This window comes from Trifolium pratense, linkage group LG3, assembly GCF_020283565.1.
Source record: "Trifolium pratense cultivar HEN17-A07 linkage group LG3, ARS_RC_1.1, whole genome shotgun sequence".
Lineage (NCBI taxonomy): Eukaryota > Viridiplantae > Streptophyta > Magnoliopsida > Fabales > Fabaceae > Trifolium > Trifolium pratense.
In genome coordinates, this window is record NC_060061.1 from 5,565,020 (window position 1) to 5,591,353 (window position 26,334).

Sequence of the window (26,334 nt, forward strand, 5' to 3'; positions counted from 1 at the left end):
TGTTTATGTAAAAGTATGGTGTTCAAATTACTTGTGTAGTTGTTCAAGGCCTCATAAACCAAGATGGTATTGCAAAGGAAGGAATATGTTGTTATGTTGCTCCCCAACACCTAGTAATTTAGAGTTTGACCAAAATATCTAGGACTACTCTCTCACGATGCCAAACATATATGAAAAGTCTCAACTTTGCGGGTGAACAACATATAAGTGATAAGACTTTTCCTCACACCCAACATAAATAACTTTTATAAATTTGGATTAATCAAATTTTTTTAATCTATAAAGACAGACTCTAAAATGTTTTTCTTTTTTGTAGATAGACGAAATGACAAGCCATTGAAAACTCGCACACACAAAGTGGATGACCGAGATTTGAACTCCGGTCATGGCATTTGACACTAGTAATGTTTTTTAATGAGCTCATTTTTGAAGTTTTTTTTTTTAAAAAAAATTATTAAGATTTTTTTAATAAATAATAAGTAATAACTATAATTTTTTTTTTAGAAAAAAAAAAAAAGAAGTTAAAACAAACTTTGCTTTGATTTTGGCGGGAACCGTTAATTCCCCTTTTTTCACATTATATATATATTTCAGTTTCCTTCTTCTGGCATTTCATTTTCAAGTTGAATTCAGTTCTTGATCCTCTTCTTCAATCTTCAATCATCTTCTTTTCAAGTTGAATTCAATCTTCTTCAAGTTTCGTTCATCTTCTTCAATCTTCAATCATCTTCTTTTCAACTCTCACAGGTAACTAACACTCAATTCCGATTTTTCAATTCCTTCTTCTTTCTGTTTCGTTTCAAATTGAATTCAATTTTTTATACTCTTATTTATCACAGTTGAAGCTTTGAAGAAGCTATTTGGATTCATTCAGATCATCTTAATCTGCTTTCAAATTCAAATCACTCACGTAAGCTTCAATTTAATTCTCTACATTTGTTCATGGTTTTTATTTGAAGTTAATTTATTGTGCAATTAATCTTGTAAAAGATGAAGATCTTTGACGATTCTTGATGAAAAATTAACTGTTCAAAAGTAGCAAAATTTGTGTTATTAAGTTAAAGAGTCATATTAAGAAATTTAGAAAACAGATTAGGAATAAACTAGATTCTTCAAAATTAGTAGTAATTGTGTTTAAAATTAGCAAAATTTGTGATGTTAAGTTAAAGAAACATATTAAGAAATTTCTTTAAAACAGATTAGGTATAAAACTAGATTCTTCAAAATTACAGTAAACATGTAGAAATTAGTAATAATTGTGTTTCAAATTTTCAGTTCTTCACTTATTCTTGAAAAATTAATTGTGCAAAAGTAGCAAAATTTCTGATGTTAAGTTAAAGAGGCATATTAAGAAATTTCTTGAAAACAGATTAGGAATAAACTAAATTCTTCAAAATTACAGTAAACATGTAGAAATTAGTAGTAATTGTGTTTAAAATTTTCAGCTCTTCACTTATTTTTGGGAGATACATTGTGAAGAAATTGGAGAAGATGGCGGAAATTGACATTGATCCTAAAACAGGTATAATCTTTATGATGAAAGATTGTGATGCAAGTAAGATATGCTATGATTTATGGTTTTCAAACAGATGATTTGGATTTTTTCTACTTTTCTTACAGAAATTGAAGACAAAGTAAAAGCGATATTGAAACTTATTAAAGATGGCGAACTTGATTTGGTTAAAATTTGTGAAGAGAAACTGAAAATGGAGAATGAGATCAGTCAACTGGCAGGGAAGAATTTGGAGCAAGAAGACGAATTAGGTAAGTTGAAGAAAGAATTAACAGCGAGAACAAAAAACTGCTCTGCACTCCAACGTAAGCTTAATACGGCAGAGAAAGATGCTTCACGAAAAATAAATGGCTTCACAACCGAAGTTGAAAAACTCAAAAAAGAACATGCACAAACCCTTGCAATTATTGGTGACAATGAAAAGAATGAATTAGCCAGCAAAATAATGGATCTTCAGAGAACATTGAAAGAACAGGAAGATGCATATCAGAAGTTGAATGAAGAATATAAACAAGTTGACAGTAAGTTTAATGAATGCAAGGCCAACCTTGAAGTTGCAATCAGAAAGATTGAAGAAAAGGAAGAAGAGCTTCGTGAAAGCATTGCATCAAAAGATCAGATTGTAACTGATTTGGAACATCAAGTTGAAGACCTGAAAAGAGACCTGGGAGAGAAAAGGGATGAGACCAGAACTTTGTTTGAGAATGTCAGGAATCATGAGGAAAATCTTCGCCTGTCAAACCAAAAGCTCCGGGAAACTGAACAATTGCTAAGTGAAAAGGAAGAGATCTTTAGAAAGGCGGAAGAAGAGCTTCAGCAAGTTCAGAGAGAACTTGAAGATAGGAATGCTACTGAAGTGTGTGTCGACAGTGTGAAAATTGGGATAGATACTGTGAGCAAGAAGTTTTCTGATGACTGCAATAATTTTGACATTGAGAAATCCATTGCAAACATCTCTCGTGAGCTTCAGGATGTAAAAGAACATGTCAGTGAGGTGAATAGTGAAAAGGAGAAGTTACAGAATGATAATAAGCTTTTGTTGGAGGAGCTGCGGGGTAAAGAGGAACACGGATTAACTCTAAACGAGAAGGTTGAGAAGTTAGAGATCGAACGCAAAAACATGGAGGCCATTAGGGAGCTCAGCTTGAAGATTGTTGATCTCACGGAAATCCCATCAAAGTCTGGCAGCAACTGTTGATTGTGTTAGCTCTTTTTTTTTTGTAATGCAGCTTTGTCAGTTAGGTATAGTCATGATTTGACATATTATTGGCTTATTTTCCTGTGAATTGATTCTTTTGTCTTACAAACATGAATGTGTGTGTATAATTTGATTTTTCCGGTATCATCATGAGCTGAGTTACAAGTTCTTTTCTTCTCTTGAATTTGAGTTGAATAATTGTAGTGAGGTCTTTTTATTTTGTTCAATATAGAAATTTGGACTAACAAGTCCCACCATCTTTGATGTTGATGCAGTAGCATATCCTGCCTAACTGCTGCACTCAGTCACACATCAATAGATTAATAATCTCCCTCTCTGTCTATTGTTTTATTCACTGAGAAGCTTATTTTCTTGATGAGCTTGCTCTAAATCTGCAATCTATATGAACCTCAACACCTGATATCATAGAATAGATACATAACATATATAAATTCATTCATTCATTCATTGCTTATAACTTATTAGTGATTAAACTATACTACTTAATTCCTGTTACAGAAGGTCGTTGAGGGATTTTGAACAATGAGCACAAATGGGTAACTGAACATTAGAGATGTCAGAAGAAGGAAGAAACCAATCGGATTCATGTAGAATATTGGAATCAAACACTTATACAAAGTTGGTAGCAACTAGCATCTACATATATTGATGTAGTTCGATTTGAATCGATTTTGAAGTAAAAATTATAAAATCCAAAAATTCAATAGAAAATATCACTCGTTGAATTTGAATTTTGAATTATGTCCTTACGGGATCATTCCATTTTTATCAATGCGTAATTATATATCTGTCCATTTTAGCTTAAATATTTATCCATCGTATGCTCATTGTTTAGATCCTATAATTGACATCCTCACGTTACCAAATTATTTTTCTAGACATCAATGCAAAGAATTTAAAATCTGAGATTTGTGTTATTATACATACTAAAAAAAAATTTTGGTCATAATCCGTTGGTATGTGAGAGTTGAGTTTCATATTGAATGAAAATGTAGATGATGAAGACTTTATAAGTGAGAGGACCCATAAATTTAATGTTTTAAGGTTTTAGGTAAAAGTATGGTGTTCAAATCACTTGTGTAATTGTTCAAGGCCTCATAAACCAAGATGGTATTGCAAAGCGCCAGGAGGAGCATCGACTAGGAAGGAATATGTTGTTATGTTTCTCCCCAACACCTAGTAATTAATTTAGAGTTTGGCCAAAATACCTAGGACTACTCTCCCAGTCCCACGATGCCAAACATACATGGAAAGTCTCAACTTTGCGGTTGAACAACATATAAGTGATAAGACCTTTCCTCACGCCCAACATAAATAACTTTTATAAATTTGGATTAATCAATTTTTTTTAATCTATAAAGACGGACTCTAAAATGTTTTTCTTTTATGTAGATAGACGAAATGACAAGCCATTGAAAATTCGCACACACAAAGTGGAGGACCGGGGTTCGAACGCCGGTCATGGCGTTTGACACTAGTAATGTTTTTTAATGAGCTTATTTTTGAAGTTATTTTTTTTAAAAAAAATTATTAAGATTTTTTTTAATAAATAATAAGTAATAACTATAATTTTTTTTTAGAAAAAAAAAAGTTAAAACAAACTTCGCCATGATTTTGGCGGAACCGTTAATTCCCCTTTTTTCACATTATATATTTCAGTTTCCTTCTTCTGGCATTTCATTTCAAGTTAAATTCAGTTCTTGATCCTCTTCTTCAATCTTCATCATCATCTTCTTGATCCTCTCTCATAATTGAAGTTTTGTTCCTCTGCTTCAATTTTCATCATCTTCTTTTCAACTCTCACAGGTAACAGTGAATTCCGGATTTTCATTTCCTTCTTCTTTGCGTTTCGTTGCATATTGAATTCAATTTTGTATACTCTTATTATAGTTGAAGCCTTGAAGAAGCTATTTGGTGTCACATTTTGGATTCGATCAGATCATCTTAATCTGCTTTCAAACTCAAATTACCCACGTAAGCTTCAATTTAATTCTCTATATTTGTTCATGGTTTTTATTTGAAGTTAATTTATTGTGCAATTAATCTTGTAAAAGATGAAGATCTTTGACGATTCTTGAAAAATTAACTGTTCAAAAGTAGCAAAATTTGTGTTATTAAGTTAAAGAGTCATATTAAGAAATTTCTTGAAAACAGATTAGGAAAAACCAAGTTTCTTCAAAATTACAGTAAACATGTAGAAATTAGTAATAATTGTGTTTCAAATTTTCAGCTCTTCACCTATTCTTGAAAAATTAATTGTGCAAAAGTAGCAAAATTTCTGATATTAAGTTAAAGAGGCATATTAAGAAATTTCTTGAAAACAGATTAGGAATAAACTAAATTCTTCAAAATTACAGTAAACATGTAGAAATTAGTAGTAATTGTGTTTAAAATTTTCAGCTCTTCACTTATTTTTGGAAGATACATTGTGAACAAATTATCTTTGACTTTGTAGTAGCTAAGAAATTGGAGAAGATGGCGGAAATTGACATTGTTCCTGAAACAGGTATAATCTTTATGATGAAAGATTGTGATGCAAGCAAGATATGCTATGATTTATGGTTTTCAAACAGATGATTTGGACTTTTTCTACTTTTCTTACAGAAATGGAAGACAAAGTAAAAGCGATATTGAAACTTATCAAAGATGGCGAACTTGATATGGATGGCACACCGGAAGAAATTTTGAAGAGGGAACCGCTTGCTGAATTGGTTAAAATTTGTGAAGAGAAACTGGCACAGAAGAATTGGTTAAAATTTGCTGAATTTGTGAAGAAACTGGAGAATGAGATCAGTCAACTGGCACAGAAGAATTTGGTGCAAGAAGAAGAATTAGGTAAGTTGAAGAAAGAATTAACAGCGAGAACAAAAAAATGCTCTGCACTCCAACGTAAGCTTAATACGGCAGAGAAAGATGCTTCAGGAGACAAAGCCAAAGTTGAAAATCTGGAAAAGGACTTGCTTTCCTTGAAGACAACAAAAGAAGAATTGGAGCTCAACTGTGAAAAACTCGGAGAAGAACGTCAGAAACTCATAAAAGAACATGCACAAACCCTCAAATTTTTTGAGGATGAAAATAATGAATTAGCCAGCGAAATAGTGGATCTTCAGAGAACATTGAAAGAACAGGAAGATGCACATCAGAAGTTGAATGAAGAATATAAACAAGTTGACAGTAAGTTTAATGAATGCAAGGTCAACCTTGAAGTTGCAAACAGAAAGATTGAAGAAAAGGAAGAAGAGCTTCGTGAAAGCATTGCATCAAAAGATCAGATTGTAACTGATTTGGAACATCAAGTTGAAGACCTGAAAAGAGACCTGGGAGAGAAAAGGGATGAGACCAGAACTTTGCTTGAGAATGTCAGGAATCATGAGGAAAATCTTCGCCTGTCAAACCAAAAGCTCCGGGACACTGAACAATTGCTAAGTGAAAAGGAAGAGGTCTTTAGAAAGGCGGAAGAAAAGCTTCAGCAAGTTCAGAGAGAACTTGAAGATAGGAATGCTACTGAAGTGTGTGTCGACAGTGTGAAAATTGGGATAGATACTGTGAGCAAGAAGTTTTCTGATGACTGCAATAATTTTGACCTTGAGAAATCCATTGCAAACATCTCTCGTGAGCTTCAGGATGTAAAAGAACATGTCAGTGAGGTGAATAGTGAAAAGGAGAAGTTACAGAATGATAATAAGCTTTTGTTGGAGGAGCTGCGGGGTAAAGAGGAACACAAATTAACTCTAAACGAGAAGGTTGAGAAGTTAGAGATCGAATGCAAAAACATGGAGGCCATTAGGAAGCTCAGCTTGAAGATTGTTGATCTCACGGAAATCCCATCAAAGTCTGGCAGCAACTGTTGATTGTGTTAGCTCTTTTCTTTGTAATGCAGCTTTGTCAGTTAGGTATAGTCATGATTTGACATATTATTGGCTTATTTTCCTGTGAATTGATTCTTTTGTCGTACAAACATGAATGTGTGTGTATAATTTGGATTTTCCGGTATCATGAGCTGAGTTACAAGTTCTTTTCTTCTCTTGAATTTGAGTTGAATAATCGTAGTGAGGCCTTTTTGTTTTGTTCAATATAGAAATTTGGACTAACAAGTCCCATCAACAAATTTCCCTGTTCTTGCCATCTTTGATGTTGATGCAGTAGCATATCCTGCCTAACTGCTGCACTCAGTCACACATCAATAGCCGTTAGAAGTTCCTTACTGTGCAATGTGGTAATAAGTAATAACAATAACAATTAATAATCTTACAACAACTACTACTACAACTAAGAATGTCTTTTTCCTATTAAGCTTTCGTTGTTTTGAAAGGTCATGTAGATTAAAATCCAGTTATTAGATGTGTCATCTTTACCAACTCATCTACATAGATTTATCAAGATATCTTCCATATCAAGATATCCAACTTCCATGTGTCTAATATAAGTTGTAATGTTGTCCACTCCATTTCTTTTTATTGGCAATACTTAGTGATTTAGGTTGTTATAACTAATTGGATTATTAAGATAAAAAAGAATTGTTTGGACGATGCCCGGGGGATCCAAATTCATGAAATAGATTTCCTTGAATGTTTTTAATTCTTTTCACCATATGTATTTGGATCCTCTCCATTTCCAATTATTTTCATTTTTTTTTTTACTATATAGTTTTGGAAATATAAATACAAAAGGGTGACATTAAATGAAGTAAAATTACTTTTATGTACTCCAAAATATTTAAAACTTTGGTAATTGAAGAAATGAAAATAATTGGAAATTGAGAGGATCTCAACTCCAAAAGATGACTTTTTATGTTTTTAATGTGTTAAATACACAAGTTTTGAGGCAAAACTTTCATATTAGTATGCTTAACTAGTGTTTCGAAGGCACTGTTTAACATTTTCTAAAACTTAAAGGTCTAATTGTTACCTATAAAATTTTAAAGAAACTTGACTCTTACAAACACGAAACTTAAAAAACTCATAGATGATAGAATATTGTAACTGTTTTACAGAAAGTGGACATCCTTCATGTTAAGGTAAAACAAAAAAATTAGTAACTTTTTTTTTAAGCTGGAAAGAAAGATTAAACTATAAATTACATACAATTTTAAATTTTCACTAGTGTGAACTTATAAAATAGTTTAAAACTTAATTTATGTTATATAAGCTATTTGCGTAAGATTAAAAATAAGCTAATCCAAACGGACACTAGGACGATAGCTTTAATTATTAAAGTTGACTATTGTCTCTTTTAAAATAAATTAAATGAAATCTTAGCTTATGTAATGCACCTTTAACATGTGTCTATAGAAAATTCATAATGGAACATTCTAATTTTGAGTACTTAACTGAGTCACATGTGTACATATCATTAATTTATAATTTTTTAATAATAGTACTTAACCAGCACTCAATCACCCCAACTCAAGCATATCTTAAAAAGTTCAATAATTCTATATCTATCAATAATTCTACAACTTTATAAGTAGATCCCACAAAAATATATTAAGATGAGATGAGAGAGAATGTACTTATTTGAGAACTATTACAAGAAAAATATGCATGTGGAAAAATATAATAAAAAATAATTTATAAGGCATTTAAATATACATTATTAGATATTTTATTAAAAAAATAAATAAACGAGTGTAATGATGGAAGGTGATTGACTATTCCAAGGGTAGCGTGAATAAACGACGGACCAGAGAGGTGTTGATTTCTGAAATCGGAGGTTTTTTTTTTTTTTTTTTCGTTTTCGTTTCAACAATGGGTGGTGGAGCTCATCATGCTTTGAAGAGAATCCCTCGCATCAAGTTCCCCAACAGACACCAAAAACCATCTGGTTCCTCTCTCTCTCTCTCTCTCTCTCTCTCATCAATTTCCCTTTTATTTTCCGTCAAAATCAATTGTTTCACCGTATTACAGCGATATTTTCCATGTTATGTTGCTATATGCTGATTCAATTCTAAACAAGCTTTGCGGTGTTAGGAAGGATTAATCTGTCATTTTTTTTTTCTTTCGATTTTGTTCAATCTAGCTAGGCTTTTTGTTTCATCATGTTGTGATTCATTATTAAGAAGTATCTAGTGTAGTGTTGTCAATTTCAATAGATGTTTTGTATCTGTCATTGTTATTTGTGATGATTGATATAGTTGATTCTTTGAGATACTGTTTCCTAAATTTCCAAATCTTAAATTTTCATTGCAGTTTCTGCTTCTGAGACTCATGCTGTGTCTTCCAAAAACGATGGAGGTTTATCATTCTTTTCAGGTTCGAATGCTTCAACAACATTAGGAGGAAAGGCCTCTCTTCAGCCAAAAAGAACTCCGGTCACCAACGAGGAGATTGAGGCAGTTTTGGTATGTAAAACATCATCCTTCTCACTTTTAGGTCTTTCACATTTCATGATTACACTTGTTAATTATGCTCAAATTTATGGACCGACAAAAGGTAAGGATCATACTTATCATGCCAATTGCATGAGTTACTATTCAAATCAGCTACTAGTTAGGCTTCTACGATGCAATCCATAAATGAATATTCGAATGGAGAAAGAACAATACTTTTCTCCTGGTGTATACATGCATTTTCTTGGGTTTCATGTTTCTTTTCTCTTGGCTACTTCTTTTTGTAAAAATAAAAATCTCCTGTCTTTACTTTGGCTTGTTACTCATTTAATTTGATCACTGCTGGATTTTGTGATTGGAGCTAGTAGTATCTTACGACACATGTGAGTCGTATCTCAATTCAATACTAAATTGAACCCAATCAATACAAATCTCCGGTGTGTATCTATTTGGACATGAATTCTGTTAGGATTTAAGCACATGAGGAGAGCCCAACCCAAAAGACTAGTCCAATAGGTGGGAGAGCATCATGACTTAAATACCACATTGAGCACTTTGAAATACTCGATGTGGGACTCCTAACATTGCCGGTAGAGCACCTTAATCCAGCCTATAGGTAGCCCTTTCCGTGGCCCGACTCTCAATGAAAGCACCACTTGTTAGGATTTAAGCACATGAGGAGAGCCCAACCCAAAAGACTAGTCCAATAGGAGGGAGAGCCTCATGACTTAAATACCACATTGAGCACTTTGAAATACTCGATGTGAGACTCCTAACGAATTCCATCTTGAATCCCGATTTATTTGAATGAGTAACTACCTAAACTTAGTCTAGACAACTGCTTTTGTTTTGTCCACTGTGTATGACCAACCAATTTTCTGTTGTCATTTGATATATGACCTGAATTGGATATTGATTATTTTTAGGTTCAAATATGGTATATCAGCTTATAATTTTGTTATCTCACTTGTTTCTTTGCTGAAAAATGGCATATTGTTATTGTCATTATATGTTACTATTGATAATAAGATTCAACTCACGGTTCAAAAAAATGTCCTCTGATTGATGATTGAATTTCGATTTGATAACCATGTTTGTGATAACGGAGGCATGCAATTAATTCATATTGCATCACAAAAACTGATCTTGGCTGTCTTTATTTTTATTTCTATTACTAATTGAAACTTCTGGACTTTTGACAGTTGGGTGGCTGCTTCTAATCTCTTGTTCTGAAAACAAAAACTGCATGAACGTTTTTGTTGCTCTGATTCATCAAAGTCTAGAGACGACAGTTTCTTTTTGTTGTATGAGTGTTATGTTTAAATTTTTTATCGATTCAATGTGTCAATAATGCAATGCAATCCAATCAGGATTGAAATTGAAAACTATACTATGTTATTATTTTTCTGACTAACCAATTTACCTAAGACAGAAGGTGCTTTAGTTTAGTCTCTTGTAACATCTCTATTCTCTACTTAGTCCTAACTATACAAAACAGCTATGTACTGAGTACTGACCTATCCCCAACCAAAGAGGTATTAATTTAGATCAAGGTATCTATCTCAAACAAGGCAAACAAATTTTAGTTGGTGCAGCTTACAAATTTTAGGTCATTTTTTTTTTCTCTTTCAAATTCTTAGTTAATATTGGAGGCAAACAATGTAGAATGGAGTGGTTTTTATTTTTAACCCTTCATTTTCCTTCCCCTCCCTCTCAAAGTTCCTATTCATATGAGAGATAACCTTTTTTTTATTTCTTTCCATTAAAGGTCTTCACGAGCGGTCCAACCCAATAGGAGGCCTAAGACGAATTTAGTGACAGGACCTTTTTAAATTTGATAAAAATATTTTAGTAAAAATAATTCGATAAAATTAAGGGAGAATTTTGGTGGGGTGGGATGGGTAGCTCAACTGGTTAAGCTAGTCGAATCTCTAGACGAATATTAAGGGGGAATTTTGGTATCGCCGGTTGGGTTTACCAACCAAGAAAGACATGGTATTTTTGGGAACTCGGGATTGAGCTGCGCTAAACTTGATTTACTTGCTTGCCTTGATATTGAGACAATCTTTCTTTCTATAAATACGTAATTTCCTCATCACGACAATGAAACATGCTGGACCACCTCATCAAAATCCTCATCCGGCAATACCACAATATTTTGTATTGTTTCGAGTATAACGGTAGGATATTTGCTTGCGGATTGTACCACTTGCGTCTCAGGCACATCCTTTGAATCGCCTGACCAATCGAAGCAAACTGAAACCTTGTCTTGCCCAGTTTCAGGCTCTTGGTTTTGAGTAGTATCTCCAGCCTTATCCTTATGAATAACCCTGGTGAATACATTCTCCTTTGAGCTTAATTGAGTAAACTCAATTGATTAATAAACTTCAATTAAAAATGAATAGTTTAGGAATCTAAGTTTAAATTTCAACTATAAAAGTTTTGGTCATATTTTAGTAATCTTTCAATTGAATTCCAATTTATCAGAACCCTATTTTCTTAGAAATTGAAATGTTAAAGACAACAATTTTTTCAAAAAGTTTTTAAAATATAATATATCTACTTTTGTAATTTTTTTTTTTACTTAACATCAACATTTGTATATACTACCAACATATCGAACTTTATATTATTTCTTTTTAAATAATATATATTATCCCTTTCGAAAAATAAAAATAAATATTAAATAACTTTGCAAGTGACTTGGAGTGAAGTAAATATTATAAAGATTCATAAGTCTTCTTTATCTTTGGATTGAGGCGTTTATCCCCTTAACCCTACATTTTCATCATAAAAAGAGTTATTATTTATAAAAATAATAATAAATTTTTTATATTGTCTAGTTGGTTTTAAAGCAGTGACAATTTTTGTTTGTATTTGACATTGTACTTTGTTCTGTTTCTTTTTTTTTTTGTTTTTTGTTTGTTTTGGGTTAAAAACGACAACAAGAAACTATTGGAGTAAGTCAACGCATGAATGTAGGTTGCGGCCTTATGATAGTAGGCGGTGATTGAAGGGTAAAATAGTCTTTGTACGATAACCGCAACAGCAAAAATAAAAACAAATCGCTGATATAGTACGTACCGTCTTGTGCTTGGAGCCACTTTCTATTTCCGCGCATACATAAACATAACCTTTACCTTCTTCTCCTTCTCCCCCACAGTATGTATCTTTCTTCATTCTCTCTGTTATTATTATTATTATTATTATTATTATTATTCAATTTTCACTTATTTGTTGCCACTTTTGCAAGCTGTCTTTTGTACTATACATGCTCAATTTAATAATTCATCAATACTTTTCTTCTTATTATTAGTTACCTCTTCATAGATCAACTTTTAATATGATTTTATCTTCTAGAGATTTGATTGACGTTGGTTGGTTGGTTGCTTGGTTGGTAAATTACACAAAAATTGGGTTGAATTTGATCTAGTTTCATAATTAATACTAATTGTTATTCTCACCTGTTTTTGTTGGATTTCTGTGTTTTAGGTTTTAGGTTTTTTAGTTTCAGATGTTTCTGTTTTGTTTTTACAGCTTCAGATATTTCTGTTATCTCTATCTTTAGCAGTTTTTTTTTTTTTTAATGACAAATGTTAGCATAATAATTAGTATTATGTCGGAGGTTGGAATTGAAACCATTCCCTCGTTATCCCTATTTTAATTTAGTTCCATTGTTTGAGATGATGAGTGAGGGGGGATTGGTTTTGATCAAATGGAGTATCAGAATGAGTATCTGAATGAATTTTGAGAAAAAAAAGCATCTGAGTCTTTTTATAGTGCGTTTGGATTTCAATTTGGAAGGTCTCAAATGTATTTTTGAGGCTTTGAGCTAATCTACCGTTTGAGTTGATCAATCTCTTTTGGTAGATTTCCTCAGGGTTCGAACCTTGCAAACAAAAATCCAAACACACTGTAAGTCTTCGATGGTTTCATGGAGTAATATATAACCAAATAATGGTGAGATTTAAATTGACAATATTGTTCTGGTATCGTTTAAAGCAAAACTGGTTAGCAACTGATGACTCAATTATGGGAACCGAGACTAATGATTCTGTTCTAACTTGACGGTATTGTTACTGTTTCAGGATAAAACCATTCTCCACAGTTATCATTGGTTACATTATCAAGTATAGGCCCTCCCTTCCTCTCCAAAGAAGCTCAATGTCATGGATGATTGTCCTGCAAAATTAAAAATCATCCCCGACCACTTTCAAATTCCAACATCAAGAGTAGAATCTTCTGAGAGCAGAGAATTATCTACTACTGAAGAACCTAGAATTGATCAATCTTTAAGGTATTGTTTGCTTAAAAAAGGAATAGAAAAATGAAATAATCAAGAAGTTATTCATAGAATCTAAGTTTATTTGAAATAAGTTACTCAATTTAGCTTAGTTTAGGCCCTCACTCCAGCTGTGGACTCGAAGAAAATTTAGGACAACTTTCATGTTGAACTTGTTTACTCTGCGAAAACTTTCATGGGGGTCTGATACTGGAGGTCAGGAAAAGGTTTGATTCTAGTCACTTTTGCGCTTCGGATCATTTGTCATTGACGAAGGTTTTGTTATATCGTACTCATACAAACTTATATTCTGTAGGTTGAGCTAACAGCTGCAGAATTAGAGTCACTTCGATCGGAGCTTGCTGATTTAGAGGAAAAGGAAGCTCACTTAAAAGCTCAGTGAGTGATCCACAGTTTTGAACTTCATAGGGATTTGTTATGAGCAGTTTTCTTTTGGTTAATATCCTTCTTTGTGTTTGTATCTATCTAGTCTCTTGTGTACTGAATTCGGTGATTAAAGAAGCAAAGTTAGGAGTTAGATGCTAGCATCATATTTGAGCATAGACATGTGTTAGACAACTATGTATTAGTGTTCTTTAAAGTTGAAATTTCTATATTGAGAAACAAGGGGAATTTACTGTTTGTATTTTTACACAGGTTGCAACATATAGATGAAGTTCTGCGATCAGCTCGTCTCTCTGGCTATTTACAAATTAGAACTGTACTGCCTTTCCAGCCCCGATTTAATATGTTTTTCATTGATTTCTGCTTAAGTATTTTATTTTATGAAACAAGTTGGCATTGATGTGCATTTGTTCTTTATTTATAGAGATGGACAGCACTTCCGGGAGAACCCCCACCTATAGACGATACTGAAGTAGATGATTGGCTTCCTCGCTTTGTCGTTCTTCATGGAGCATGTATATTCTTATATTTCTTGTCTACAGGTAAGGCAATTAGCTGTGTTTTTTCTATGTGGGTGAATGAGAAGTGGAAGTTTCTTAATCACCATATTTGTGCAGTTTCTTTTTTGCATTTTTTTGAACATAATATTGAAACATTCTTTCTCTCTATTGACTGAAACTTAGTCACCACTCACCATATTTTTAAGGATGTCTAACATGTTCATTTGAACTCCAAATTGTCTAACTCAAAACGAATATTCTCATAAGCTTAAGCTATCAGAACTAGGCTCAAGAGTTCTTTGTATCAGTGTCTTTAACTTTAATGTTTATGCCAAAGGCGGGATAAGCCAAACAAAACCTAGTTAGAAGAGTAGTAGCGGCTGGGAATATACTCTTGAAAGCTTGGTCAAAGAGGCCCTCATATCTTTGCTATGAACTAACTCTCCAAATGCTTAAGTTATTTAGCCAAAACCAAAGTTTTTTTTTGTTAACATCTTTGAAAAAAAATTGTACATGTTAGCTCAATCAAATGTTGCCCGTTTACAAGGCATCAATACTTGTTTACTGATAAAATGGAAAAATTGCAGATATAAGTCCTCAGGACTCAACCCTTCTATCGGATATTCTTGAAGTAGGGAGATTGCCGTGTTTTAAGCGTGAAAATGATGAAATTCAACATGCCTTTTATATTTTAACTCGTCATGGATATCGCTATGAGTGCTCAAGCAGTTCTATGATACAGGTGTGTCCAAGTTAAGATATTTTAACTTGCAATATGAACAGATTTTAAGTGACTTACATGGTCATTTTAATTTTGAAAACTTCTGAGTATAATATGTCTTCCATGACATTTTCAGGTGGACTCTTGGTTAACAGCTTTACAAAGTTACAGCAAACTAGAATCTGATAAACCAGTTCCTAATGGTTCGATTGAGATGCAACACAGTTGACGAGTTTAAGTGGCTTGGAATCTAAACCACATTGTAAATATGACACTAATGTCTCAAAATGTTTTCAGGAATTGAATGAAGACAAATGCTTTACTTGTCAATTTTGGATCTTTCCAAAGCTTGTTTTGAGCTTTGCAAATTTGTTCAAGCGATCCTTACATAAAAGTAATGTATATACGAATTAATATTTTAAATTGAAATAGAACTAACAAAAAGTATAAAAATACAAATATGTGGAGTCAAAATATGGACAAACTCAAAAACACAAACTGAACTCTTGCTTGCTTCAACTTGAAGTGAAAATGTGTTAAAAAGTTTTTAAAACACGTGTGATATTTTGGGACCACAATAATTGACGACCAGAAAATATAACTCTTTTTTAACTACCATAACAAGCAATGTATATAGCATCTTTGTAGCTTGTGTTTCACGTTCAAGCTTGTGCTTTCCTCTTTTAGATCTGCTTATGGAGACAATTGAAAAATGTTAATTAGCAGTTAATTCATTCAGTTAACATTGATATCGAGAGCTTCACAGGATCATTACTTGTAATTATGTGTAAAGTGACTTTGAGCTTGATCCCTTGCTTTTTCTTTTAGTGGTGGAATCATTGCCTACATATTTGTTTCCATAAATAAATCATAAAGACCTTTTCGCCTAATATTAGATCTCTTCAATTTCACCTACTAATACTATTATTAGTAGGTTAATATATACTCTCTTTTTTATAGGGAAAATATTTTAATGTGCTCTAGGAGGTAAAATTTAAGTTCTTATTAACCTACAATATTATCCATATTAACGCTAACAAAAAAAGACACGGGTGTTTCCGTGAGTTTAACTCAGTTGGTTGAGACATCACATTATACGTGCAGGAGTTGGGATTCGAATTCCGATACTCCGCTTATTCACCTTTAAGATAAAAAAATTTAGCCACTAAATTACTTAAAAAAAAATGAAGACACATGTAGATGTAAAAGATAACGAAAGAATTAAAGTTAGTAAAAAATTATGTTGTGAAACACTAGCTCTTTTTCCTATAGTCAATCTTCATTTGCTTTTACTTGAACACGTTTTAATAATATGATTATGATATGATTAAGATTGTTGATGATCACATTTTTTTATTAAAATAATTAAATGTCCCACTCATGTAAATATCCGAGTGATATCTGAGTTTGCAAATATTTAAATATGAGATGGCAAAAATCGAAAATGTAGAGAAAATAAAGGAGGGAATTGCAAAATGAAATACCAATAAATACCAAACATAGCTTAACATCACACATCGCTCACTCACTCACACACATCTTCTGATCCTTTGTTCAACTGCGTGTGAGCGATTCTCTCAACAAATCTGTAACCGATAAACAATGGCCTCACACCTTTGCAAATCCGCTTCCAGAGCCGCCAGGTCTCTTCTCTCCGCTTCTTTTCACTCTCGTAAGCTCTAACTCCTCATTCATTCTCTCTGTTTTATATTTGATTATTCATAATGTCTTCTCATTTTACTGATGAATTTGAATCTTGATTTTGATTCATTATTGGATTTTATTCTGATTATTCAGATTAGATTAGACAGAGAACTTTCATTTGTTTTGTTTTGTTTTGTTTTCGAGCTTTGAAATATAATTAGATTCTGTTTATCTGAATCTGAGATTGATATGTTGATGAAATGATATCTTAATTTTTGCAGAAGGACGTGCCGTTGCGGCGGCTGCAGCTGTTTCATCTATCACAAAAGTGCCGGTTTTTGCTTCAAATTATGGGAGAACCGGTTCTTCTGGAAATGGATCTACCTCATGGATTGCAGGAGCACTTGCTCTTCCTGCTGCAGGTTCGGTTCGGTTCGGATCAATTATATTATATTATATCTCTTGTGACAATTTCATTTTTGCTTACTGTTGTTAATAGTACATAATTATATTTTGCTATGATATGACATCAGATCTTATCATGTGTTTTTTAGATTCATTGAATGACCGATGTATTTGGCCTATATTATAGACCAAATTCATAAGTTATTTAATGAATCTAAAAAGTGAATTTTGTGGCTGGAGAAAGTACCATTTTGTGGAATACTGATTTGGATTACATGCAGTCACAAATCCAGGCAATCAGTACATCGGTGACCATTGAATCAAGATCGGACATTTCAGATTTCAAACTTGGTATTTTAGAGTTAAAAAAGATTTTAAAAAATGGCTTTCTGCACTGTCTGATCGCGATTTAATGGTCATTGATGTACTGAATGTGTGGGTTTATGATTGCGATCCAAATCTGTGAACTTTTTTTAAAATAAAATAATTTGCCGATTCTGGTTTCAAGAAAACACGAGTGATGTGTGTCTTTTAGAAATGGAAGAGGAGCCTTGTACCTTGCTTGATAGTAGCATTGTAGCTTCCGAGACCTCTTCCACATAAACTGCACTTTACTCCAGCACAGGGGAATAAAATTAAAGTTTTGGATGTAGCATATAGACTTTATTACTTCCAATTCATACCCCCTACATCATTACATGAACCCGTTTTAAATCTTTAATCAGGCCTCTAAATTAATCAAATCCAATATCGTTCTTTCAACTTTTTACCCGTTCCTGTTGGTAATTTTCTTTTTTGAATATATTCTTCAACTTTCATCATGGATTTCTATCCTCCTACAAGTTTGTATTAATTTTCTTTTTGAATAAATTCTTCAACTTGCATTAATGTATGCAAAGTTTGAACATAGTCTCAACGGTTTACTTTATTACTTCATGCTTTGAATTTGTTAGTAGCTTCTCGATGTTGCACATTATAAAAAGGGTTATTGCGCTCATCTCTTCTAAAATTTGCTTTAAAATAGCATACACCCTTCTATTATATTGTTATTTTTATATAAATCTTAATCATCCTTATTTTTTGAGTAAATTGAACACTTCCTCTTAGTTATATTTAAATGACATTCCCTTTAATAATTATATAATTGAAGTGAGATGCGTGCAATTGAAAAGGGTCAATTTGTTTTACAAAATAGAAAAACGACACTGTATGTTCAGCCTTTAACCGGATATTCAACTAATAATTCTATTTAATCTTTGTCATGTAGCTTACATGGTCCAAGATCAGGAGGTGCAAGCCGCTGAGGTATGCATAAAATGTCTTTTTCTGCATCTGCGTATCTATTTTAATTTCTATCATTGCTTGTTTTGTTTCTTTGTTTCTTAGTATGAGTAACATGTGGAAATCATGTGTTTACTTTTTCCTATGCAGCTGGAGCGCACTTTCATTGCCATTAAGCCTGATGGAGTGCAGAGAGGGCTGGTAACGTGAAAACTACTACTACTATGTGTTTCTTACACTTCGTGTACCTTTTTCTGAAAAAGTGTGGTACATGCAATGCTATGGAGCATTGACACACAGACACCAGACACGCCACTAACACATACACCAATAATAATTTAAGAAAGTGAAAGCGATTGAATGTAATCACATGTGTCAGTGTTTGAAGTGTCAATGCTACATAGTACGATGCAACTTTGTCTGCTCGCCTAAAAAGAAATTTTAGATTCTGAGAAGTTTCTTTTACAGATTTCAGAGATTATATCTCGGTTTGAGAGGAAAGGATACAAGCTTGTGGGAATTAAAGTAACTCATCCTACAAAGGAATTTGCCAAACAGCATTATCACGACCTGAAAGAAAGACCCTTCTTTGATGGGTTGTGTGACTTCTTGAGCTCTGGCCCTGTTATTGCAATGGTTAGAAATGATTCAATCTATGGCCTTATGAATCAACCAAACAAGTTGGTGTTTATGTTTCTAATCTGTGTTGTTTTTTCCCCAAAAAATGATGTAATAGGTGTGGGAAGGACAGGGAGTTATTACCTACGGCCGTAAACTAATTGGAGCCACAGATCCACAGAAATCAGAGCCTGGAACCATTAGGGGTGATCTGGCTGTTGTTGTTGGAAGGTAATACTTCCTCTCTATTATTTTGATTAATTATCTGTCATGATGAAATGTTCCTCCTTTGACTAAAAGTCTAAAATGCTCTTTACTATTAATATTCCTTGGGTGGTTGAAATTAATTTTGTAATAGTGGAGTGTAGTTAAATAGACAGCTTGGTATAAAGTTTGTTGAAATGCAAATAAACAATGATTTTATTGAAGAAATATAGTTAATAGTTAATACTGTAGTTGATATTATAAAGTAGTAATAGGTAATCCAAACAAGCAAATATACCAAACATAGTAGCAATGTTTTAAAAATCCAACCAAACTGAGAGCATGTCAGTTCATCAGTTGGTTTGATCCTGATTGTAATGCAGTCTAGTTGAATTGGATTTGAACCGGGTTGAACAAGTTGAAACAAGTTGTACAGCTGTTGGTTCCACCTGATTTTATTTATTTTTTACTTTTTAAATTTTTTTGTTTGTTACCATGTTCAGTCACCGGTTTTTGTTTTCAAATCTGATTTTTAAAAGATTATTTCGCAAAGAAACGTGCTACTTCTTTATCTCTCTTTATTTGATCATCACAATGTTATTATTGCAGAAATATCATCCATGGGAGCGATGGTCCAGAGACGGCTAAGGATGAGATTAAGTTGTGGTTTAAGCCAGAAGAATTGGTTAGTTTCACAAGCAATTCAGAGAAATGGATTTATGGTGACAACTAAGCTGATTGTGTTTTTGTACTCCCTTCTAGATGATTGAGTTTTTGGAATAAAGTATTTGTCAGTTACGGCAACACTGAACTCTACAAGCCACCAATAAGAGAGGTTGAGTATCATAATGTTAGCAGTAGCATATAGTTTTTATCATAGGATTTGTATTATTTCATTATCTTCCTTCTTCAGTCTGGTGAAGACAATTTGTGACAATGTATTTGTTTGATGTTACCAATAAGTCAAAACAGGTCAGCAATATTTTTTTGAAAAAGGAATGATGATAACTTTTTTTAAGTGAAGGGATGATGATCATTTGGTTATCCTAGTGAAGGGATAATGCTAACTCTCATAGGTCGAACCCTCTCATTTCACGAATGTCCGCCTCATTCAAACTCGATCGTCCCCTTTGATATTCAAAGTTCAAACTATTGAACTTTCCTTGATATCTTTAATTATCGACCCCAGGTTCTTACAATGTTGCCTATGTTATTCCTTCATGACTTCATGTTCACTTTAATCATTTTATGTCTCATATCACCCCCACCCCTCAACAGAAAATGACCACCATTTATATTTTTGTAAAAGCTACAAATGCATTAAAAAATTATCTATGCACAAGATGTGCTAAGACAACCAAAGACATACAAAATATTAGTACAAGAATTCGGTAAAAGATTAAAACGAAAAATTGCAAAATCAACAACACTGTAAATGATCTCCATTGTTGTTTAACAAAGGGATATATCCTTCAAACACCTTCAAAATTTGAGCATTATGAATGGTCTGTCCCCAATCTTCTTGTGAACAATTAGACCGTCTGATCATACCTCGGTCTATCCCAATTATGAACATTATTAATAATTCAGTATTATTTTTTATGAAGGAAAGTATTAGATCATACTTTCATGACAGAGATTCGAACAACTACACTACTATTTTTTATGGATGTTTGTTCTTATCGGAGGTGACTGCTCTGACCGCCACTGACGTCACTGCACTGTGACTGCTTATTGGTCCAGATCGGCGCTGAAGTTGTTTGTGTTGGACATATATTTCCTTACCTTCGCAACAGAACCACCGCAAAGCTTCACTAACTCTCCAAAATATTTTCACCTGATTTATTGGTTCTCCCATGATTCATAGAGATGCATTTTTTTTGGCAATTTATGAAGAGAAATATCTGGTAAAGTGGGTTCACATTTCACAGTATATCTAGTGAGACCTCATATGTCTAAGGTGTAAAAATGGTGTGTTGTGCACAACTTAAGTGACTTGTGTTGGTAAAAAAAAACTTAAGTGACTTGTGCATAGCACTCGTCTTGAAACATAATGAATAATGCAAAAGATACATTAAAAAGAGATTGAGATCGACAAACAAATTTGATTATATGTTTGCAATTTTATGAGTCAATTTATTTTATTTTTCTCTTCGCTATCTCATTGATGGGTTAGGCTAACACATGTCTCCGGTTGAGTATCCTACCATTCTTAGGATGAGGTTTGTCTTATTTATCGTAAAGCATGCCTCGACACTTTTGGGGAGTATATTGAATGAGCTTTCAGGCTTCAAATACAGGCATGACCAAGTCAGAGATGTGTTTTTTGATATTTTTAGACGTGTGGGAATTTCTATGAAGAAAGAGACACCAGTAAATTTTTTGACTTCGTCGAACAATAATCTCTAAAAAAATCATCTCAAATTCATCCTAAACCTTGAAATCCAACCCCGAAATCATCTCAAACCCATAAATTCTTCTTTTCAAAAACCTAAAACCCACCGATTTATTTTCTTCTTCATCCCAAAACCGAGAAACTCTTTTTACTAATGGTTATGCCTGTGCTGGTGGTGGTGTGCAATTGTTGGGTCACCATTTTTTACTAATGGTGGTAATCCATGCACAACTTCAATTCATATTTTTTTTTTAACCTTGTATGATTGTAAAAGTGTTCTCAACATTGTTTTTGTAATAAAATATTACTTTAAAATAATTAAATATTAAATACAAAAAATAATAACAAGATATTATCACTTTATTTTACCGGGACAGTACCACCTTTGATAGTGTCATGTGAACCAAAAATTGTTTTAAAAAAAAATGTGAACAAAAAATTCTCGCATATATTTTCATACAAAAAATACTAATATTTCAAAAAAATAAAGTAGGATTAAATCTTTTTTTTAAAAAAAATTAGTATCTTTGTCAAAAAAAAAATTAGTATCTTAAAAAAAGATACTAATATTTTTTAAAAAAAGATTTAATCCTACTTTATTTTTTTTTTTGAAAAAAATCTTCCCCAAGAAAGATTGCGTCAATATAAAGCTTACGTACTTGCACCGTTACTCACTAATCTATATAAAACTTCCTTCTTCTTCCCCCAAATAACATCAAACTAAAGTACAAAACCCTTTCTCAGTACCAACTTCTTCTGATTTTCCGATCGTAAGTGTCTCTCTCTCTCTCTCTCTCTCTCTCTCTCTCTCTCATTCTATGTGCTTCTTTTCTATGTGTTGTTTCCATCTCTCATTCTAGAATAGAATAGATGCTTCATGCGCCGCAATTTCTTTCTTCAATTTTCTAATTCACCTTTAAATTCTACTGATTTTCGTTGCTGATTTTGATTTTATAATTCTATATAACTTGTAATTAACTTGTTTATGCTTTTATGTCAGATGGCTACTAAACCACTTACCCCAGCGATCATTGCTCTTACCGAGAAGAAGATGGACATGACACTAGGTTTGTTTGTTTTTTTTTACTATAGAAATTCTTATGTATTTTTTTTATTTGATTTGATGAAATTCTGATGTATTTTATGTTGGTGTTTACAGATGATATAATCAAGATGTCTAAAAACCCCAAACCTATTAAGGGAATTAGGGTTTCGGTAAGATTTTCGCTTTTGAAGATTATTTTGCTAATTTGTGTGTGTTGTGGCGTGGTTTTTCATGCTACTTAATAGTTATTAATTTGCTTCATTCTTATGGATGTCTATACAGAATAAGAGCAGAAAGTTTTCGAACACTATTGCACAAGATAAGTCTTTGAAGGCGCAGCGTTATATGGAGTCGAGGTCTTCTCTTAGACAAGTAGGTTTATATGAAGCAGAGTCTTTTTAAGCTTTTATTATGTTTTTGTGTCTACATATTTCCAATATTAACATGTTTGAATGCGGTGATCAGGGAGAACTTGCAAAAAGAAGATCGAATTTCCAGGGAAACCAGTTTCCCCTTGCAACCGAAGTTGCAAGAAAAGCTGTTGCTGCTCCTCTGCACTATGGAGTTAATAATCGAAACAAGATGGCTAACTGGAATAAACCAAGGTATTATGTTTTTCATTGATTGTTATATGCACCCGTGTTAAGTACCAGAACATGAGAGAAAGTTCGAGCTGAACTGAATGTTTTAAGTTTGAATGATGTGGTTGATAGTTGTGGCTAAATTATATTTGTAAATTGGTGCATCATTGCAGGTAATCCATGGCCTTCGGTGACATTGATGTCATCATAAATGTGCCTCCCATTTATAAGATTTTTTTTTTCTCTGCTAAAGGACTTGGTCTGATATTATGAATGAATTGAGAGCAAGTCACATGTTATGGAATTCTGAAATGCTTGCATTATATCGTAGTAATTATATTCTGCATAAATGGAGTTATGTTTGAGCAGACCGGTGATGTGAAGGGAAAATACTAGTTAGAAGAAACCTGTTTTGCCAGAAGCATGTCACTAGGAGTTATAACTTAAGATTGTTCTTCATAATGTATGTTTCTCGTCATGAGGGGGGCTGTTACCATTCAAGGACGACCATAAATCTGACAGGGGCCCAAGACAGCATCACCTATCAGACTTTATAAAAATAATTCCGACACAAACTTTAGTATGACAAAAATGTAGTACTAGAACCTGGAGGGGGCACAATAATTTTATACTACATTATCAAGTGAAGTTTAAAACCTTGGGGGGGCCATGTCACTATTTTGCCCCTAGCTCCGCCCTTGGTAGTTTGGTACCATTAGACATGCACAGAAGGCAGGGCAATATCGTTACTCTTATTTAGGGGTTGGTCTATTTCGAGAAACAGCTCTACAGTTGTTTAGGGGTTTGTTTTAATTAGCTGAGTAAATGCTGCAGGAAGTTTTGGATGGTGAACCTACTACTTTAATATTTCCTGTTGTCTGTTTCTTGTTACTTTTTGCAACCACTAATAGAAACAATACCTATTCATTATGTGATAAGATAATTTCTAGCATTGTTGTGGATTTACCCGTGGACGATGCTTGTGATTAGCAATCAAGCATCTAAGGTGATGTCTTTCTGTGTATTGTAAGCATTGCGATGGAAAGATGATGCTCCAAACATTTGTTTCTATGCAAGATCTTTTTAGAACTAAACTGAAGTGCATATGGTGCTTGCTGGTGGGGAAATGGTACCCTAGTTACCAAGCCAGATATTTGTTGCTACATCATAGCAAGTATGATTTTTATGAAGAAGTCATCCAGGAAGCCTTAAGGTGTCTTTTCAGTTGGTCTACTTGGATGACAACCTCCATGGTAGCAAAACCTAATATGGTCTCTATAGTGAGCTTCATACAAGTCATTGGGCACTGCTAGTACAAATACTTGACAATCTCCGTGGTAGTAAATAGATATGGTTAGGACCAAGAGTCATACAAATTGTTGGGCACTCATGTTGTGGGCGGGAGATTTCTGGGGAAATTTGAAAGTTGATCCCCGAGTTGATCATCAAATATGTGACCTTCGTCTTCAAATTATTTATTCTTACTTTTTAGATGATATATATAGAATAAGATCATCAGCATTTTAACAAGTGATATGTTAGTGAGCAGTGTTTATACTTTTCTACTACAAGCTATCATTGGTATTGAGCATGTCAGATGCTAGCCGATGCTCTTGAGGAATATCTGGAATATATATCATGTTTCTGCCGTTCAATTATTCTATTTTCTTTCTGGCTGCAGGTTCCATGTCCCTGTGAATCAGAGAAGGGCTGCCAGTGGAGGTTTTGTTGCTAAGGTGCGGCAAGTTTCTTTTCTGGTCCTGTGCTTTGTTCTTGTTTTGTATGTTGAATTTTGTTATTAAATTTTTTGGGGTTGAATGTTTTTAACCTCTATGAAAACACGATGTTTCAAGTTCAGTTCCTATAAAAATTATTCATTTTTAGTTTCCACTCCCCACCTTTATAAAAACTGGGCGCCTTTAGTCCTTGTGGGGACTACAAATAAATAAATTTTTAGAGACTAAACTTGAGTGATTTGAAGGATTAGTATTAACTTTTTGTGATTAGGTCGAACTTAATAACATAAAAAACTAGAAAAGAAATGGTTGTAAGGAGCAGGCTTCATTGATGTGATTTTTTGTATTTTGTAACAGCCACTGACTCCCCCTCAGCAGCAACATCAGCATCAGCACCAGAATGACAACATAAAGCCAAACCAAAGGTCTAATACAATGGATTCACTGTTTGCAAACATGAAGGAGCAAAGAATGAAAGCTTTCTCAAGGCAGAACAATGCTGTGCAGCACAATGGAGCTGGTAACCGGAGGCCTCAATGGGGAAGAGGTCGACATAACAATTGATAATTTCATGGTGTCAGTTTCAGTATAGTAGTATGCTTGGCCTGCTCTGCTGCATCTCAAATTCTTGGTTGATTCTGTGATTTCCATTCCTAGCAGGCTAGCTGTATTTTTGATGTATGGAACATCTTTACCTTCATTCGAACGTAGTATACTTTTTATTCAGTTACCTTTCATTGTACAGTACACTTATGTTTGTGATCTAGCTTATGCTGCTGCTATTCCCAGCAGGTAGCAATATTGAATATGAATATGAATGCTTCTAGGCTTCTTACAATAAAATTTTAATAATTTTGTATAAAATTTATCAAGATGCAAAATCATTTTTTTTATAAAAAAAAAAAAACATGTTCCATACGGCAAATTTTTTCACTGTTTCACTATTATGCGAGGCCAATTCTATGGTGCACAAGTTAGTTTTCTATAATTAGATCAATAAATGTTATCGGTGGATCAAATGAGATGTGATATACTTATTTGAACAAATGATGAAAAACACTCTAATTATTTCACTACACTTTCAAACACTCTAAGATAAATTACATACATTATTTAACCATTAAAATCAATGTACCTAATTATTTTCTTAAAAAATACTATTCTTTTGAAGCACGTATAATGAGATAGAGAGAAATAAACACTAAACATTTTTAAAAAATATTTTGGAAATTAGCACTCTTAGACAATGAAATTTGTAACAAAAAAAAAAAAGACAATGAAATGAAATGAAACTTCTCTCATAAAAAAAATGAAATCAAACTTCTTTTTATGAAAGGATATTTTTTTAAAGTAGAACTAGTTAAAAGACCCGTGCGACGAGTCTATTATTTTTATTCGATATTTAAGTTTGTTATTATATTAAGGTAAAAATTTATTTAGAATAAAATATTTAAAAA

At 33.0% G+C, this 26,334-nt stretch overlaps 5 protein-coding genes across 7 annotated transcripts; all 5 read left to right on the forward strand.

The window, feature by feature from the left end:
• Window positions 1-728: 728 nt before the first annotated feature.
• LOC123915641 (COP1-interactive protein 1-like) lies at window positions 729-6,762 on the forward strand. Its single transcript, XM_045966831.1, has 4 exons — window positions 729-747; window positions 4,623-4,706; window positions 5,188-5,238; window positions 5,337-6,762. The coding sequence occupies exons 3-4, from the start codon at window positions 5,208-5,210 to the stop codon at window positions 6,581-6,583; spliced, it is 1,278 nt and encodes a 425-aa protein (XP_045822787.1). The 5' UTR covers window positions 729-747; window positions 4,623-4,706; window positions 5,188-5,207; the 3' UTR covers window positions 6,584-6,762.
• Window positions 6,763-8,354: 1,592 nt separating this feature from the next.
• Window positions 8,355-10,508, forward strand: LOC123915643. Its single transcript, XM_045966832.1, has 3 exons — window positions 8,355-8,555; window positions 8,921-9,072; window positions 10,263-10,508. The coding sequence occupies exons 1-3, from the start codon at window positions 8,480-8,482 to the stop codon at window positions 10,278-10,280; spliced, it is 246 nt and encodes an 81-aa protein (XP_045822788.1). The 5' UTR covers window positions 8,355-8,479; the 3' UTR covers window positions 10,281-10,508.
• Window positions 10,509-12,065: 1,557 nt separating this feature from the next.
• On the forward strand, window positions 12,066-15,277 carry LOC123915644. 3 transcript variants are annotated; one of them, XM_045966833.1, is made up of 8 exons: window positions 12,066-12,222; window positions 13,149-13,357; window positions 13,461-13,569; window positions 13,659-13,741; window positions 14,000-14,063; window positions 14,172-14,289; window positions 14,835-14,989; window positions 15,105-15,277. In XM_045966833.1, the coding sequence occupies exons 2-8, from the start codon at window positions 13,230-13,232 to the stop codon at window positions 15,195-15,197; spliced, it is 750 nt and encodes a 249-aa protein (XP_045822789.1). In that variant the 5' UTR covers window positions 12,066-12,222; window positions 13,149-13,229; the 3' UTR covers window positions 15,198-15,277. The 3 variants fall into 3 exon arrangements, with proteins under 3 accessions (XP_045822789.1, XP_045822790.1, XP_045822791.1); XM_045966834.1 differs by lacking the exon at window positions 12,066-12,222 and adding an exon at window positions 12,377-12,457; XM_045966835.1 differs by lacking the exon at window positions 12,066-12,222 and having other exon boundaries at window positions 13,218-13,357; window positions 13,451-13,569.
• Window positions 15,278-16,470: 1,193 nt separating this feature from the next.
• LOC123915645 (nucleoside diphosphate kinase III, chloroplastic/mitochondrial-like) lies at window positions 16,471-20,187 on the forward strand. Its single transcript, XM_045966837.1, has 7 exons — window positions 16,471-16,640; window positions 16,894-17,034; window positions 18,285-18,322; window positions 18,449-18,499; window positions 18,767-18,934; window positions 19,035-19,147; window positions 19,730-20,187. Exons 1-7 carry the CDS (start codon window positions 16,571-16,573, stop codon window positions 19,851-19,853), a joined length of 705 nt encoding a protein of 234 aa, XP_045822793.1. The 5' UTR covers window positions 16,471-16,570; the 3' UTR covers window positions 19,854-20,187.
• Window positions 20,188-22,167: 1,980 nt separating this feature from the next.
• On the forward strand, window positions 22,168-25,720 carry LOC123915646. The gene is made up of 7 exons (XM_045966838.1): window positions 22,168-22,285; window positions 22,516-22,582; window positions 22,675-22,730; window positions 22,843-22,932; window positions 23,026-23,165; window positions 24,823-24,877; window positions 25,235-25,720. Exons 2-7 carry the CDS (start codon window positions 22,516-22,518, stop codon window positions 25,439-25,441), a joined length of 615 nt encoding a protein of 204 aa, XP_045822794.1. The 5' UTR covers window positions 22,168-22,285; the 3' UTR covers window positions 25,442-25,720.
• The last annotated feature ends 614 nt before the right edge of the window (window positions 25,721-26,334 follow it).

Bases quoted from the DNA above. Each gene is read 5' to 3' on its own strand.
- LOC123915641 (XM_045966831.1), top strand. From the start codon at position 5,208: ATGGCGGAAATTGACATTGTTCCTGAAACAG. The intron at 5,239-5,336 runs GTATAATCTTTA...CTTTTCTTACAG, and splicing joins TGACATTGTTCCTGAAACAG to AAATGGAAGACAAAGTAAAA.
- LOC123915643 (XM_045966832.1), top strand. From the start codon at position 8,480: ATGGGTGGTGGAGCTCATCATGCTTTGAAGAGAATCCCTCGCATCAAG. The intron at 8,556-8,920 runs GTTCCTCTCTCT...TTTTCATTGCAG, and splicing joins CAGACACCAAAAACCATCTG to TTTCTGCTTCTGAGACTCAT.
- LOC123915644 (XM_045966833.1), top strand. From the start codon at position 13,230: ATGGATGATTGTCCTGCAAAATTAAAAATCATCCCCGACCACTTTCAA. The intron at 13,570-13,658 runs GTTTGATTCTAG...TATATTCTGTAG, and splicing joins ATACTGGAGGTCAGGAAAAG to GTTGAGCTAACAGCTGCAGA. The intron at 13,742-13,999 runs GTGAGTGATCCA...ATTTTTACACAG, and splicing joins GAAGCTCACTTAAAAGCTCA to GTTGCAACATATAGATGAAG.
- LOC123915645 (XM_045966837.1), top strand. From the start codon at position 16,571: ATGGCCTCACACCTTTGCAAATCCGCTTCCAGAGCCGCCAGGTCTCTT. The intron at 17,035-18,284 runs GTTCGGTTCGGT...TTTGTCATGTAG, and splicing joins ACTTGCTCTTCCTGCTGCAG to CTTACATGGTCCAAGATCAG. The intron at 18,323-18,448 runs GTATGCATAAAA...TTTCCTATGCAG, and splicing joins AGGAGGTGCAAGCCGCTGAG to CTGGAGCGCACTTTCATTGC.
- LOC123915646 (XM_045966838.1), top strand. From the start codon at position 22,516: ATGGCTACTAAACCACTTACCCCAGCGATCATTGCTCTTACCGAGAAG. The intron at 22,583-22,674 runs GTTTGTTTGTTT...TGGTGTTTACAG, and splicing joins GAAGATGGACATGACACTAG to ATGATATAATCAAGATGTCT. The intron at 23,166-24,822 runs GTATTATGTTTT...TTCTGGCTGCAG, and splicing joins GCTAACTGGAATAAACCAAG to GTTCCATGTCCCTGTGAATC.